The sequence below is a fragment of the Symphalangus syndactylus genome, chromosome 20, assembly GCF_028878055.3.
Source record: "Symphalangus syndactylus isolate Jambi chromosome 20, NHGRI_mSymSyn1-v2.1_pri, whole genome shotgun sequence".
In the NCBI taxonomy this organism is placed as follows: domain Eukaryota; kingdom Metazoa; phylum Chordata; class Mammalia; order Primates; family Hylobatidae; genus Symphalangus; species Symphalangus syndactylus.
The window spans coordinates 68,643,545-68,661,124 of NC_072442.2; the positions used below are offsets into that span (position 1 = coordinate 68,643,545).

The 17,580-nt window shown below is 47.1% G+C and overlaps 1 protein-coding gene across 5 annotated transcripts in view; it reads left to right on the plus strand.

The window, feature by feature from the left end:
* Positions 1–17,373, plus strand: part of VPS53 (VPS53 subunit of GARP complex) — a 181,039-nt gene extending 163,666 nt beyond the window's left edge. For 2 of the 5 annotated variants that reach the window (XM_055256623.2, XM_055256626.2), the window contains 4 exons: positions 52–121; positions 11,631–11,768; positions 13,385–13,489; positions 14,016–17,373. In XM_055256623.2, coding sequence (XP_055112598.1) covers positions 52–121; positions 11,631–11,768; positions 13,385–13,489; positions 14,016–14,186 — 484 coding nt within the window. In that variant the 3' untranslated portion in view covers positions 14,187–17,373. Of the gene's footprint in view, positions 1–51; positions 137–11,630; positions 11,769–13,384; positions 13,490–14,015 lie in introns of those variants that run through there. The other 3 variants (XM_055256627.2, XM_055256628.2, XR_008653085.2) reach the window with 2 other exon arrangements.
* Positions 17,374–17,580: the final 207 nt, after the last annotated feature.

Consider the following 17,580-nt stretch of genomic DNA (forward strand, 5'->3'; position numbering starts at 1 on the left):
CTTTCCGCAAGAGAGGATAAGCCTAATTTGTCACTTCTTTTTTATCCACAGCTCCTTCATTCCCAAATTCATCACCCACCTCTTCAAGTGCAAGCCAATTAGCATGGTGGGAGCAGAACAGGTGAGATGGACATAGTATCGGGCATTTGCCTGGCGGCTTTTGTTGTAGATCAAGCACATACTCTTCTAGTCCAGATCTACTTGGCAGGAATAAAATTGATGATGTCCCCTGTTTGGGGACAGTATAATGACTCACCCAGAAGGTTTCTTAATTCATTCTTCCATTTATTTTTAAAAATTTTGTTTGAATGCCTACTAAGTTCTGGGTGCAGCGTATAACACAGCAAGCAGCACGGAAAGGTCCCTGCTCCTAGTACTCACACTCCAATGAGCGGAGGTGGCTGGGCCGGGCGCGGCGGCTCACGCTGTAACCCCGCACTTTGAGAGGCCTGGGCGGGCAGATCTCCTGGGGTAAGGAGTTTGAGAGCAGCCTGGCCAACATGGTGAAACCCCATCTCTACTAAAAATACAAAAATTAGCTGGGCATGGTGGCAGGCGCCTGTAATCTCAGCTACTCGGGAGGCTGAGGCAGGAGAATCACTTGAACCCGGGAGGCGGAGGTTGCAGTGAGCCGATACCACACCACTGCACTCCAGCCTGGGTGACAAAGTGAGACTCCATCTCAAACAAACAAACAAACAAAAAACTTGGGATACTGGCCGGGCGTGGTGGCTCACGTCTGTAATCCCAGCACTTTGGGAGGCTGAGGCAGGCGGATCATCTGAGGTCAGGAGTTCGAGACCAGCCTGGCCAACATGTTGAACCCTGTCTCTACTAATAATACAAAAAATTAGCTGGGCGTGGTTGTGGGCGCCTGTAATCCCAGCCACTCGGGAGGCTGAGGCAGAATTGCTTCAACCCGGGAGGTGGAGGTTGCAGTGAGCCGAGATCACACCACTGCACTCCAGCCTGGGCAACAAGAGCAAAACTCCATCTCAAAAAAAAAAAAAAAAAAAAAAAAAGCCGGACGTGGTGGTGCCTGCCTGTAATCCCAGCTACTCGGGAGGCTGAGACAGGAGAATCACTTGCAGGTGGAGGTGGAGGTTGCAGTGAGCTCAGATCGCACCACTGCACTCTAGCCTGGGCAACAGAGTGAGACTCCATCTCAAAAAAAAAAAAAAAAAAAAAAAAAAAGAATAAATCCCAGTGACGGGAGGCTGAGATGGGAGGATCGCTTGAGGCCAGGAGTTCAAGACCAGCCTGGGCAACCCCATCTCTCAAAAAAATAAAACATTAGCTAAAAAATGGTTCACACCTGTAGTCCCAGCTGCTCAGGAGGCTGAAGTCGGAGGATTCTTTGAATCCAGGCTGAAGTGAGCTATGATCGTGCCACTGCACTGAAGCCTGGGCAACAGAGTAAGACACCATCTGCCCCACGAAAAAAAAAAAAAAAAAAAAGAGTCTTTTAATAATTATAGTAAGCTCAGACCCAAAGCCAGTATCTTCAGAAAAATATCAGTTCAACTAGTGCTTATGTCCATTATTTTTTTTTTTTTAACAAACCCACAGCGAACATCCTATGTTTACTTCCGTTTTGAGGTGTGGATGAGAAAATCATCTGCTGGAACTGGAGTGTTACTCCAGACCCCAGGCCAGTTCAGGTGGGCAGTAGAGGAGTGTGGGTCTTGACAGGCCCAGAATGGGGAGGGTGTGGGTGGGAACTACAGGGCAACGTGGCCCCTGAAGGGTTTTCACATGAGTTGAGGTTTGGCTGGACCTGTATTTGCCCTGATGTCTGGGCCTTGAAACTCAAGCAGCCATGTAGCTGCAGGCGTGTTCACTCAGGCAGCAGAACCATCAGAATCAAGTTAACTCAGCAGTGTTCATAGACTGAAACAGACGCTGCCTACATTCATGGAGCGGCTGCCATCCAAACTTGAACAAAAGCTGTGGCATTGGAAGCTAAGATTCAGCCCAACCTCAGCTGTGTGTGCCTTGCCACAAGGGTGCCAGATCCTAAATTAGGTTTTGCTTTAATACTTATGCTGAAAATGGGATGGGAGACATTTTTTTGCTCTTTGTTCTCTGAGTACTATATAAAGTGAGTTATTTATCTTTGGGCCCCAGAGTCCTCGAGCAGTCGCAAGGGCACGTGGAACTGACCCACACCAGTATTGATCATGCTTCTTGCTAGTCTGTGATCTTCAGATCATCCTGTTTTGCAGGGTTATTAATTATTCTTATGGCTGTGTTCACCTAGGAAAGTTTTTATTTCCCTTGAGATTAAAGGTAAGAATGTCCGCTGTCACCATTTCTATCCCACGTTGTTGTTGAAGTCCTGGCTAGGACAACAAGGCAAAAAACAAAATATTTTTAAAAGAAAATATATACAGATTAGAAAGGAGGAAACTAAGCTGTCATTTTTCTGGAAAATATGATTATGAGTAATAAATCTAAAAGGATCTAAAGATAAACTGTTAGAATATAAATTTAGCAGGCCGGGTGCAGTGGCTTACACCCTTAATCCCAGCACTTTGGGAGGCCGAGGCAGGCGGATCACGAGGTCAAGAGTTCAAGACCAGCCTGACCAACACAGTGAAACCCCGTCTCTACTAAAAATTCAAAAATTAGCTGGGCGAGGTGTGGCGTGCCTGTAATCCCAGCTATTCGAGAGGCTGAGGCAGGAGAATTGCTTGAACCTGGGAGGTTGCAATGAGTGGAGATTGCGCCACTGCACTCCACCCTGAGTGATAGAGACTCCGTCTCAAAAAAAAAAAAGAATATAAATTTAGCAAGGTTGTTGGCTATAAGGAAAGTGTTTTAAAATATATTTCTATATACCAGCAGCAAACAATTTAAAAATGAACATTTTTGAGTGAAATGCTTTTTTTTTTATTTGCTGTATTGCCCAGGCTGGAGTGAGTACAGTGGCACAATCATAGCTTACTGCAGTTTCAACTCCTGGGCTCAAGCTATCCTCCTGCCTCAACTTCTCAAGTATCTGGGACTACAGGAATATACTACCATGCCTGGCTCTTTTTTTTTTTTTTTTTTTGGTAGATACAGGGTCTGCCTCCCTGTGTCTCCCAGGCTGGTCTCAAACTCCACCCTCCTTAGCCTCCCAAAGTGCTGCGATTACAGGCATGAGCCATGGCTCCCAGGCTTAAATGAAATCATTTATAATAACATCAGGAAACATTAAATACCTAGGAGTAAATCTGTCAAAAATGTACAAGTCTTCTACACAGAAAACTGTACAATATTAAGACACAGAATCCACAAAGACCTTTAAAATGACAGGATAGCTCATGTTCATTGATAAGAAAGACTCAAAAAGAAATACATACGGAGGCTTTCTGAGCCTACTCTGGCTGAGGAGGCTGCCCAATAAAAAATCAATAACAATTTAAAAAGCGGTAAATTATTCCAAAATTAATCTATAGATAGAATTCAATCACAATTACTGTATCAATTTATCTATAGATACAGTAGAATCCCAGCAGGGGTGTGTGCGTGTGTGTGTGTGTGTGTGCGCACGCGTGAATTGATATGCTGATTTTAAAAGTTAGATGAAGATACAGAAGACAGTAGCTAAAATAATCTTAGAACAGAATTGGAGGAGTTAAAGCTCAGGATATCAAGACTTATTGTAGCAGTATTGTAATTAGAGCAGTGTGGCACTGGCCCCAGGGACAAATAGGCCAACAGAACAGATCTGAGCTGAGGAATAGACCCACACATATGTAGACACTTGATTTATGACCAAAGTGGCATCACTCAGTTTAGGAAAGAGAGTCTTTTCAGTAAATAGTGCTGGGTAATTGGATATCCATATTGGAAAAAAATCTTGACCTTTGCCACACACCATATATAAAAATCAATTCCAAAGAGGATTTGGTGAAATTAGAACATTCATACATTGCTGGTGGTAATGCAAAATGCTACAGCCATTTTGGAAAACAGTTTGGCATTTACATAGAGTTACCACAGGGCCCAGCAATTATACTCCTAGATATATACCCAAATGAATTGAAAAAGGCAGGGCACGGTGGTTCACACCTGTAATCTGAGCACTTTGGGAGGCCAAGGCAGGCAGATCACCTGAGGTCAGGAGTTCGAGACCAGCCTGGCCAACATGGTGAAAACCCACTTCTACTAAAAATACAAAAATTAGCCGTACGTGGTGGTGCATGCCTGTAACCCCAGCTACTCGGGAAGCTGAGGCAGGAGAATCGCCTGAACCTGGGAGGGAGAGGTTGCAATGAGCCAAGATTGCGCCACTGTACCTCTAGGCTGGGTGACAGGGTGAGACTCTGTCTCAAAAAAAAAAAAGAATTGAAAAAAAAATGTGTTCACACAAAAGCTTGTACACAAATATTCATAGCAGCACCATTTAGAATAGCCAGAAAGTAGAAACAACTCAAATGTCCATCAGCTGATGATAAACAAAATGTGGTCTATCCATACAAGGGAATGTTACTCAGCCATTAAAAGGAATAAAGTACCCATTCCTGCTACAACATGGAAGAGCCTTGAAACAGTGTTAAGCGAAAGAAGCCAGACACAAAAAGCCACGTATTGTATGACTCTGCTTCTATGAAATGTCCAGAACAGGCAAATCCATAAAACAGAAAGTGGATTAATGGTTGACAAAGGCTGAGGGAGGGGGAGATGGGAATGGCTGCTAATGGGTAAGGGTTTCTTTCTGGGGTGATAACGTGTTCTGAAACCCGATAATGCTGATAGCTGCACAACCTTGTAAATAGACCTTAAAAACCACTGAACTGTACACTTCCAAAAGGTAAATTTTAGGTTTTTGAATTATATCTCCATTTTTAGAAAATTAATTCCAGATGGATTATGGCTCTAAAAAATAAGGCAATAAAGCTTCTGGAAGATTTAATATAAGACAATATGTTATTGGCCGGGCGCGGTGGCTCACGCTTGTAATCCCAGCACTTTGGGAGGCCGAGGCGGGCGGATCACGAGGTCAGGAGATCGAGACCACGGTGAAACCCCGTCTCTACTAAAAATACAAAAAATTAGCCGGGCGTGGTGGCGGGCGCCTGTAGTCCCAGCTACTCGGAGAGGCTGAGGCAGGAGAATGGCATGAACCCGGGAGGCGGAGTTTGCAGTGAGCCGAGATTGTGCCACTGCACTCCAGCCTGGGTGACAGAGCAAGACTCCGTCTCAAAAAAAAAAAAAAAAAAAGAAAAAAAAAAAAAAATAAGACAATATGTTTATGACCTTGGGTTAGGCAAAGATCCCTTAAACAAAACATTAAAAGCACTAACCATAAAAGAAAGGATTGGTTATTTTGAGTACTTAAAAGACTTTGGCCAAGTGTGATGGCTTGTGCCTGTAATCCTAGCACTTTGGGAGGCTGTGGCAGGAAGATTGCTTGAGCTCAGCAGTTTGAGATCAGCCTGGGCAACACAGCGAGACCCTATCTCTACAAAACAATTTAAAAATTAGCCAAGTGTGGCCCATGCCTGTAGTCCTAGCTATTCGGGAAGCTGAGACAGGAGGATCAGTTGAGCCCAGGAGTTCAAGGTTGCAGTGAGCTGTGATTGCACCACTGCATTCCAGCCCAGGTGACAGAGTAAGACCTTGTCTCTAATAATAATAGTAATTTAAAAGAGTGATGATACCAAGTGTTGGTAAGGATGTGGAGCAACTGGAACTTTCATATGTGCTGGTAGAAATGGAAGTTAGCACAGCCACATTGGAAAACTCCTAGGCAGTTAGCCAAACATATGCCTACCCCATGATCCAGCAGTTCTACTCTTGAGTAGCTTCCACCCTAGAGAAATGAGGACTTTATGACGACCAAAGGCATGTGCACGGATGTTCACAGCAGGTTTATGAGCAGGAAACAAGCTACAGTGAGAGAGAGCAGGAGAGACGAATGTTCACAGCAGGTTTATGAGCAGGCAACTAGCTACAGTGAGAGACAGCAGGAGAGTTTGCTGGGAGGGAAAGGAGAGCATTGACTGGACGAGAGCATGAGGGAGGCTTCAGGGATGCCAGAAGTGTGCTCTGTCTTCCGTTAGGCAGCAGGGTGTGCACGTCTGGATGTTGATCGAACGGCGTACATGGTGTTTGTGTACTCTGTGAAAGTTACACCTAATTTTTTGAAGAAGAAAAAGAAATAGAACATGTGTCCACCTTGGTCCATCCCTCCTGATAGCTGAGCTGTCTCCCCTGTGCCACCTCATTGAAGAACTTTCTATGGTGGACCAATATGGTTCACTTATGTGGTTTTGTTCACATGGTTCTTTGTCTTCTAGGAGCGTGGGCCTGTATCTTATTTACACAAAATTTTCATCACTGTTGATAGTCATCATGTCCCCAGGAATTGTAGGAGGCTCCTTAGGAAGTAAAGGGCCCCTCAAAGATTTCCATTGCTGGGTGATCAGCCTTCACAGGCATGGCACACTGGCCACCCTCGCACCCCCGCACCCCGTCAACATTACCCAGCCCATACTGCCCCAGAAATTATCGCTGAGGCAGAAACCAATGTGGCAATAGCCACCCCTTGCCCAATGTCTCATGCCTAAGAAGATGAATTATCAACTATTTCAAAGTTGAAAACTAGCAGATTTTCATGATAAATGGGAACTTTCTGTCTTGACTTCACACAGACAGCCGCCAAATCTGTCAGGGTCGTTCCCACCGTTTCTGACTGCCTTGCTTTACATAAAACCTGAGACCAGGGTTTTCACCTCTCAGTGTCTGGTAAAGACAGAATTTTATGGTGACTGGCCAGGGAATGAAAGTGTCATATCTCCCTGTATATGATGGACACTAGAGAATTATGTCTGGTGCATTCAAACCCTTCCTGTCATTTAAGACTGTACAATTGTTTATGCATATAATATATCTCTGGGAAGTAGAAAAGTAGGAAATATCTCCATATGCTTTAAAATATAATGACTGATTTTTTTTCCCTACCAACAAATGAATGCCAAGACATGGCTTTGATTTTGACAAGGCTCTCAAAATTTGCTACATGGAAAACAGAGTTGGGTCCTGAATGGTATTCTTTGAACAAAAATTCCAGTTAATTAATGTACAGAAAATAATGTAAAAAAACAGTAGCTAACCACTCAGCTCAGCAAAATATGTAACATGTTTCCACATTTACTTTACATCTTTTTTTTTTTTTTTTTTGAGAAAGTGTCTCACTGTGTCGCCCAGTCTGGAGTACAATGGCGTGATCTTGGCTCACTGCAACCTTCACCTCCCGAGTTCAAGCAATTCTCCTGCCTCAGCCTCCCGAGTAGCTGGGATTAGAGGTGTGCACCACCACATCTGGCTAATTTTTGTATTTTTAGTAGAGATGGGGTCTCACCATGTTGGTCAGGCTGGTCTCAAACTCCTGACCTTAGGTGATCCACCCACCTCAGCCTCCCAAAGTTCTGGGATTACAAGCATGAGACACCGCACCTGGCCCATTTTTTTTTTTTCTTAAGAGACAGGGTCCCAGTCTGTCTCCCAGGCTGGGGTGCAATGGTGCCATCATAGCTCACTGCAACCTAGAATTCCTGGGCTTAAGCCATCTTCCCACCTCAGCCTCCTAAGTAGCTGAGACTACAAGTGTGTGCCACTGCGCCTGTCTAATCTTTTTATTTTTGTTTTTATAGAGACAAGATCTCACTGTGTTGCCCAGGGTAATCTTGAATTCCTAGCCTCAAGCGATCCTTCTGCCTCAGCCTCCCAAAATGCTGGGATTACAGGCATGAGCTGCCACACCCAGCCTGCTTTAGATTATTTTTATGTAAAGTAAATCATTAGTTATTGCTGAAGACCGCCCCCATGAACCCCATCCTGCCCATCCCTTCCTCCATGCCCCAAAGTAAACACTGTCCTGATTTTGGTTTTATTCTCATATGTGTTTTGATATATGTGTATATATTCACAAATGATACATGATTTTGTTTTGCATATTTTAAAACTATATAAATGGCATTAGACATATCATTTCCCCACTTGCTTTTTTTTCCCAACTTACTATTTTCTGAGATTTATGCATGTTGATGCATGCTGTGTGCACCCATTCATTTTAACCTCAGCAGCATATTCCATTGCATGAGTGCGCTGTCATTTGTTTATTCATTCCACTGTCAATGGATGTGTAGGTTGTTTCCAAACTTTTGCTTTTATAAATAGCGGATACGGGGAACGTTTTTACCTGGGCAATAATTCCTGTAATGGATATAAGTATTAATGCTGTGTTACGGGTGATACACATCTCCAACTGAGGAAATGTTGCTAAATTTCCCCCAATGTGCTTGAACTAAATTCTACTCTCACCACAAGTCTGAATTTCAGTGTGGCCGTGCCCACACTAGATTATCAACCTGTTTACTTCTGACTCTGATGTATTACGGTGTACATTTGTGAATTTCAGTGCCATGGCTGTGCCCACACTTGATTATCAAGTAATCTGTTTACTTCTGACTCTGATGGGTATATTATGGTGTACATCTGTGGTTTTAATTTGCATTTCCCAATTACTAACCAGGTTACGTGTCATTTCATATGCCTTTCGGGCATTTGAGTTTCCTCTTTTGTGAATCCGGTGTTGGTATTGTTTGCCTGTTGTTGTGTCGCTGTTGGGATAGTTTGTCCTTTTCCTGTTGATGTGTAGGAATCTTCATGTTCGGAACCCCGTTCCCTTGTCAACGTTGCACATATCTTCTGATTTGTGTCTTGTCTTTTACTTTGTTTCTTCTGATACAGACTCCTTTCATTTTAGGGTAGGCGGTTCATTCTTTCTCATGTTTGACATTCTTCTCCACCCATAAGCAATGAAAATACTCTCTGTATTTTCTTCTTCTTCTTTTTTTTTTTTTTTTTTTTTTGAGACAGTGTCTTGTTCTGTCACCCAGGCTGTAGTGCAAACCTCCCAGGTTCAAGCGATTCTCCTGCCTCAGCCTCCCAAGTAGCTGGGATTACAGGCATGCGCCACCACACCCAGCTAATTTTTGTATTTTTAGTAGAGACGGGGTTTCTCCATGTTGGCCAGGCTGGTCTTGAACTCCTGACCTCAGGTGATCCACCCGCCTCAGCCTCCCAAAGTGCTGGGATTATAGGCATGAGCCACTGCGCCCTGTATTTTCTTCTTAAAGTTTTTCTTTTTTATATCTAAGAATTTAATCCACCTGGAATGCTTTAGTGGCTTATTCTGGATTCCGAGGAAGAGCAGCAGTCATTTCCACTGGAATTCTGGAAAGTGCACTAACGCCAGGCTCTTCACGTGGGCCTTGAGCAGTCTGTGCCATTCCCCCTCCTGGAGGTTTGCATACCCTTTTCTCGGAGCCCTTGGCCTTTTCAACAAAGCAGACACTAGGAGAGTGAGAATTTCTATCTCTGGAAATCCAGAAAGGTCCAAAATGCCCTGCACTTTGCTGGCTACAGTTGAATGACCTGCGTGGTGCAGGCCTTTGACTAGCCGCAGAACCACGTGAAATTGCTCTGACCTCAGTGTAATTCCTTACCACGTCTAAATTATTCCATATAAAACACTGACGTCTTCCCCACGTTTCTACCATTGTCAAAATTATAATTGCCGTAACCCTTAAGTTCATAGTATCTCTCATTACTTAGTTTCTCTTTAATAATTAATTCTTCTGTCCAAAGCAAAGTAAATAGGAAATTGGAGGATGCAAAGTGTCACAGGGCCTGAAGGGTCCCATTTCTCACCTACCTGATGGGATTACAGAAGGCTTTCCCAAAGAAGCAGGCATGGCAGAGAGTACAGGCCTTGCCCTGTACATAAGTTTGGCCATTATCACTGGGGTTGAGTGGTGGCATTGGGAGCTGTCACCGCACTGCTGCCGTTGTCTGCTTGGTGACCATGTGGTTCCATTCTCCTAAGCCATCTCAACAGGCCAGAGTACACCCTTCTGGCTTCAGCCATTTTTCTGCTCCCTGGTTGCCAAGAGCAGCGGCGGCAGCAGAGCAGGGCAGTCAGCAGGAGTCAGTGTGAGCTCCACACCAAAACCACCCAGGGACATTTACCTGGGCAACCGGAAATGGAATTCCAGCTTCCCGTCCACCTTTTGTCTAACCCCGTTACCTGGGCAACCGGAAATGGAATTCCAGCTTCCCGTCCACCTTTTGTCTAACCCCGTTACCTGGGCAACCGGAAATGGAATTCCAGCTTCCCGTCCACCTTTTGTCTAACCCCGTTACGTGGCAACCGGAAATGGAATTCCAGCTTCCCGTCCACCTTTTGTCTAACCCCGTTACCTGGGCAACCGGAAATGGAATTCCAGCTTCCTGTCCACCTTTTGTCTAACCCCGTTACGTGGCAACCGAAAATGGAATTCCAGCTTCCTGTCCACCTTTTGTCTAACCCCGTTACCTGGGCAACCGGAAATGGATTTCCAGCTTCCTGTCCACCTTTTGTCTAACCCTGTCCATTGCATGAGATGAGTTTGGCGAGCTGTTAATCCTCTGGAACTTTTCCTCATCTGTAAAATGGGAACGATAAATAACCTCCAGGGTAGGTAAGGCTTTACTCAGATTAAATGTGACAAAACATTCCTCCCGTCATTCCCGGCAGTCACTGAGCCTTTAGAAGGACAGTGGGTGTCCTTCTAGATAATTGGCATCCCAGAGAACCAGAACAAAGAGGAAAAGGTAGATTGTTGCCAGGATACAATGTTTACATTTGGGTAAATCTCCTACATCCTCAGTAACATCCAGAGGAATTCAAAGTACAACAATAATGAGTTACTATTTTTTGCCTAATGAATAATCAGGATTTGCTGAGTTTTCAGTGCTGATAAGGGTGCAGTCCCCATGGCTGGCAGAGGTGTAAATGGGTCCATTCCATTGGAAAGATCTTAAAGTTTACACAGCCGCACACATCACAGAGTACTGCAGAGCCATTAAATCACGATTCTTCTTTAGAGATAGGGTCTCGACATGAGGCCCAGGCTAGAGTGCAGTTAAAAACCATGATTTGTTTTTTAAAGACTGTAAAGATGGGAAAATAGAATATAAAAAATGTATATATGAAGTGAGAAAACCACGTTATAAAATTGAATATACATACAGTATAATTCTGATTTAGTTTTATGGAGGGGTTGTGGTTTGTTACTGAGACAGGGTCTCCCTCTGTCACCCAGGCTGGAGAGTTACAGTGGCACAATCTTGACTCACTGCCGCCTCAACCTCCCAGGCTTAAGCGATCCACCCACCTCAGTCTTCCCCAGTAGCTGGGACCACAGATGCGCACCCCCACGCCTGGCTAATTTTTGCATTTTTTGTAGAGGCAGGGTTTTGCCATGTTGCCCAGGCTGGTCTCGAACTCCTGAGCTCAAGCGATCCTGCTGCCTGGGCCTCCTGAAGTGCTGGGATTACAGGTGCGAGCCACGGTCCTGGCCCCCTGATTTAGTTTTTTATATACCTACACATAGGCTGGCTCCTTGATGTTGTTTTTCTTAGGTGATGGGAATTATACATAATTTTTTTCTTTTATATTTCTGTTTATTTCCCAAATTTTTTGCAACAAGAATGTGTTACATGTATAATGAGGAAAACATGACTCATCGGCATGGGTCCACTCGGCACTGGGTCACTGGAAGGGGCCAGTAATGCTCTGCTTTGCTCCACAGCTGCTGCTGGACACCCACTCACTGAAGATGGTCCTGCTCGATCTCCCCTCCATCGGCTCGCAGGTGGTGAGGAAGGCACCTGCCAGCTACACCAAGATCGTCGTCAAAGGCATGACCCGGGCTGAGATGATCCTCAAGGTGATGGCTTGTGTTAAAAGGGGCCAGTTGTTTATTTAATCTCTTTTTCCGAGAAGCCTTGGTTTTGAAAGCACAGGGTAGGTCCTATCCTTACTGGCCTCAAAGCACGGTCCACATTCTTGGGCTGGACTGGATTTTGGCCTCATCAGATATTGTTGAAAGTCTGTGGATAGTTATTGGGGCTCAGTAATTCCTTCTGACAAATGAATTTCTTGTTGTCGTGGGATTCTCTTGTGATCAAATGTGGTCAAGCTTGGAGGTTAGGTGGTCGCCACTGTGAATCAGTGTATGTCAGGGATCTCTTGCTTCTCAGCAGGAATTTCAGGCACAGCTCTCAGTTACTCCCTTCCACATCAGCCTTTCTGGCTTTCTGTACTCTGACACTTTAAATGAACTCTGAACAGATGTTGTAGTAACTGAATCTAATCAGCAAATGGATTTTTTAAAGCCCCATTTAACAAAAGACTGTACTTCGGGTGAGGAACGTCTGAAGCCCTGAGCATCTGCCTCTGGTTTCCAGCTATTTGGAAGAGTAGGGATGAGGACTGGAGAACAGATGGTCCTGTGGCGATGTGGTCTTAAAAGCCCAGGACCTGTGGGCTCTTCAGGCCACTTCCTAAACCAGATGACTCAGGGACGGCAGGAGTAGGAAGTGGCAGCAGGGCCTCAGACACCGGTGGGATGTGGGTGAGGATGAAGAGCTCAAGTGGGTGAGGATGAAGAGCTCATGCGGGTGAGGATGAAGCAGCTCAAGTGGGTGAGGGTGAAGAGCTCATGCGGGTGAGGGTGAAGAGCTCATGTGGGTGAGGATGAAGCAGCTCGTGGGTGAGGATGAAGAGCTCATGCGGGTGAGGATGAAGAGCTCATGTGGGTGAGGATGAAGCTGCCTCATCATGTTCTTCCCCTGCTGCTTACTGCCGGGGAGGAGAGCATGTGGTCTGGGAATTATCTGCAGAGGATCCCTGAGTGAACTCCTCCTCGCCACTCTTTCCTTCAGTCTCAGGAATTCAAAACAAATCAGTCGACTGGGGAAAGAAAATCAGATACTGCATTCCAGAACCAAACGGAAATGAATAAGGGTTGCAGTGGCGTTCCTTTCCTTTGTTTGTGTGTTGATTGATAGTTTAAGTTAGTCGTTACATGAAGTTACAGATTTTAAGTCCCCAAAAGGTGAGGCAGCTTTGGCATTTTGTAAGAAATCCACTTACTTATACTGGCTCCTTTTGCCACCCATTTGTCAGGAATACGTCAAGGCATAAGGAGCAAGTACCGTGTACTGGTGAAATGCCTAGAACAGGAGACCCTCTCACGCAGGGTTTCCCAAATGGTCCTGATAGTTTAAAAATCACCTGGGACTCCAGCCAGGCCTACTGAATTAGCGTCTTTCGAGGAGGGCCCCGGGAACCTATACTTCAAAAAGCAGCACAGGTGTATTTAGGATTCAGCAAATTTAGGACATTGCTCTAGTGGCGTGTGACGATGAGATGGGCCACTGGGGAGTTTCTAGTTTGGGTTGCTGCTGCTTAAGGAAACCTCTCAGAATCCATTTTGCGCTCGGCTGGCAAGTGAGGAGTGAGTTTTCCTGAGGGGCCGGCTCCTGTCTCCTCCCGCCGTAGGTAGTGATGGCCCCTCATGAACCGTTGGTGGTGTTTGTTGACAACTACATCAAACTCCTCACAGACGGCAACACAGAAACCTTTCAGAAGATACTGGACATGAAGGTTCGTGCTGGGACGTTTTGTCCACACCTGCTCATCCCCCTCACACTCAGCGGTTCTTAACCAGGGATTGGGATGTAGGTTCCTGGGGGGCTTTCTCAAAATGCATGTGCCTGGTTCCACAGAGCAAACTGGATTCGGAGAAGCCTGTGGAGGAGGATGGCCCCGGGCATGTGCACTTCAGGATTCTGACAGGCCCTGCATGCCCCGCTGAGACCCCCTGCACAGGGAGGATGGGGCAGGGGCAGGGGGATGAGGACAGGAGTGTTGTCCTTCCCTCCTCCTTGACCTGTCCTTTCTCCTCTCTCAGCCCCTTCTTTCTCTTCCTTTACCTTTTCTTCCCGTCTCTTTTCCTCCCACGCTACTACCCAGGGCTGGTGAGTCCCTTGAGGAAAGGGTTCACCCTCAGCCTGGAGTAACTATGCTGTCTGCAGAGCCTCTGCTGACCCCATATCCAGATACTGCGCTCTCCCCCGTGGGCCGTTCTGGCCCAGACTTCGTGACGGTTCTCCTTCTCTCTCAACCTTAGGGGCTGAAGAGGAGTGAGCAGAGCAGCATGCTGGAACTCCTGCGCCAGCGGCTCCCCGCACCGCCCTCGGGGACGGAAAGCTCTGGCTCACTGTCCCTGATGGCGCCAACACCAGAGCAAGAGTCGTCACGCATCCGCAAGCTGGAGAAACTCATTAAAAAGAGACTGTAGCAGCAGCAGGGGGCCCTTTGCTCCTGGCTGGAGACCCTCAGCGCGCGTTGTTCTTCGGAAGCCCCCGACCTCTCCTATGCTCCCCAGCACTCTCACATCATCGGTCTTCAAGCTTTCTGGGACATGTGGGTTGTTACTGAGTCTCTCCCATGCCCTGTCTTACTTCCTGCCCTAATCGGAGACGCTGAGTAAGGGCTGGGCTCTAAGAGGGTGATTTAGATGATCTCTGGTTCGTGAAGCAGAGGCAGCAGTGGGGGATAGGTCCCTGAGCTGCCCTTGACTCATGTAGCCTCCCCATGGCAGTCACACCCTCTGACACGTGGGCCCCACCCATCCAGGCAGCTTGAACAAGGAAGCCTGGATCTCACTCCTCCCTCCCTCCCTCCCTCCGTGGCTGCTTGAGGTTTTCCCTTCAGCCAGAGCTGAGTTTCCTCTCCCATCTCTGGGTTTGGCCCTAGGGCCTGAGTTAATGAAGTGGCAGATTACAGGTTCTTTATGGAGGCAGTGGAACCAGGCATGTTCTCATGGAAATCCCAGCTTCCTGGCCCATATTTTGTTCCTGGTACTTGTCATGACCTTACTTGACCAAGTTGTCCGTGTGTTCCCGCCGCTTCTCAGTTGTCTCCAAAGGCGAGATGTCCTGTGTCTGGCACCCAGGAAGGTCATATGAGCCAGGCCTTCAAGCAGGTATCCTGCCTGCCCTGGGGCTGCTGACCTGGATATGGGCAGACCCAGATCTGACAGAGGGCTCTGCCTGGCACCCTCATCGGGTTGTGTGAGCAGATTCTTTCCTTTTTTTTTTTTTTTTTGAGATGGAGTCTTGCTCTGTCACCCAGGCTGGAGTGCAGCGGCACGATCTCAGCTCACTGCAACCTCCGCCTTCCAGGTTCAAGCAATTCTCCTGCCTCAGCCTCTGTCGGATTACAGGCGTGAGCCACCGTGCCCAGCCCCTTCCTCCATTTCTTTACTCCCACCCTGCTCCTGGCTTCTAGGGAAGGGAAATCAGGAAGTTCACTTGGAAGATGTTTCCTAGGCTTTCTTATCAGATGAAGCCATGGGAACGCCCAGGAAGTCCATGCCCTCGAATCCCTTTCTGCCCACTCATCTTCAGGTCCACAGCACTTTCCAGCATCATCTGAAATAGCAAAGGTGATATGCAGTGTCCCAGTGATGTGTTCCTGTGTTATGAGGAGGAGGAGTCTGGGGTTCTGGATGCCTCAGGAACAGAATATGGACCTTAAAGACCAGGCTGAGAGCCTGGCCTGGCACGCAGCCTGCCCGCCCTTCCTGTCCACCACAGGCTCTCTGCAGCAGGGCTTGCTGAAGAGACTGCTCCCGGCCTCTCCTGTCATCCTGCATCCAGAGAACGGCAGCATATCAAGCCGTTACCCTGATTCACTCGGTTCCCTTGAAACCAGGCCTCAGTTAACCATGACCACAGCTACGGGCAAACCATTGTTGTTGCTGTCTGCTTTTGCTCAAGAGTGATATCTTGCCAGGCACGGCGGCTCATGCCTGTAGTCCCAACACTTTGAGAGACCAAGGCAGGAGGATCACTTGAGTCCAGGAGTTTGAGACCAGCCTGGGCACCATAGAGACGTGTACAGAAATAAAACTTTGCAGGGTGTGGTGGCATGCACCTGTAGTCCCAACTGCTAGGGAGGCTGAGGTGGGCAGATTGCTTGAGCTCAGGAGTTTGAGACCAGTCTGGGCAACCTGGCGAAACCGAAAATATAAAAAATTGGCTGGGTGTGGTGGCTCACGCCTGTAATCCCAGCACTTTGGGAGGCTGAGGTGGGTGGATCACCTGAGGTCAGGAATTCGAGACCAGCCTGGCCAACATGGCGAAACCCTGTCTCAACTAAAAGTATAAAAATTAGCCGGGTGTCATGGCGAGTGCCTGTAATCCCAGCTACTGGGGAGGCTGAGGCAGGAGAATCACTTAACGGAGGTGGAGGCTGCAGTGAGCCAAGATTGCACCACTGCACTCCAGCCTGGGTGACAGAGCAAGACCCTGTCTCAAAAAGTTTTCAGGACAGAGGAAATTTCCTGAAAATCCATAAAACTTGTAACAGCCACACAGTAGGAATAAGGTTTGAAAATCTGCCTGGAAGCCTGACTTCCTCATCCCCACCTTGTTTCCCAGCATAACCACTGCTCTGTGCCCCTGCCCTCCCTGCCAGCCTTTCTCCCCGACGCCACCCAGCTCTGATTCTGAGCCTCATTTCTTCATCAGCTTCCAGGCTGTCCTTGCTAGCCGGTTTGACTCTCACGCATCAAGCCTCTCAAATTCGAGACTGCGGAGGAGAAAATCAGTGTTGCGAGAAGGACGTGCGGCCTTTAGTTGAGGTCTATTAGGAAGAGATTCCAAGTCAGACAAGGGCAGGGGGTGGCAGTCGGGAGAGCCCCCAGGAAGCCCAGTAGATGCCCCCACCCCAGCCCATGGGGTCACTGTGGTTATGCAGCCTGAGCCGCACAGTTGAAAAGGGGCAGTGGGGCCCATCTCCAAATAGCACAGCCAGTTCAGCTGTCTGTCCTCAACCCAGGAGAGCTGGGAAAGCCAGTGGACTCCCGCACCTGGTTCTTGTCACGCCCGCGTTTGTGTACAGATCACCACTTCTCTTTTTGGTTCGTTGTTGAGGAGTTCCGGACGGCTCCATCACAGCACTGAGCTATCAAACTGCTGCTTTCCACAGTTGGTGGTCACAGCCAGGGAATCGCTGTCTTGATTTGTTACGTTGTCAGTAATCCCCAAGGAGCCAATGGATGTCAGTAGGAGTTTCTGTTAAATGTCTCCTTGATGAGGACTGAGTACTGTGTAAAGATGCTGTGTTTCTCTTCTGGGGGTGTGCATCAGAACCACTGGGGCCTTTTAAAAAATACACATGGTGGCCGGGCACGGTGGCTCACGCCTGGAATCCCAGCACTTGGGGAGGCCGAGTCGGGCGGATCACAAGCTCAGGAAATTGAGGCCATCCTTGCCAATATGGTGAAACCCCATCTCTACTAAAAATACAAAAATTAGCTGGGTGTGGTGGTGTGCACCTGTAATCCCAGCTACTTGGGAGGCTGAGGCAGGAGAATCGCTTGAACCTGGGAGGCAAAGATTGCAGTGAGCCGAGATCACGCCACTGCACTCCAGCCTGGCGACAGAGTGAGACTCTATCTCAAAAAAACAAAAACAAAACCCACAAAAACAAAAACAGATGCCTGGAGATTGAGTCAGTAAGTTTGGATGGGGCCTGGCATACAGGTTTAAAAGTTTCATAGGTAATTATAATGTTTACACCTTGTTAAGAACCATTGCAACAGAGAGATTTGCTTTATGGAAGGGCTCTTGCCACACATTTTCATACATGTTTATTTTTCTGACTCTAAGCTAAAAGTGTGCCGA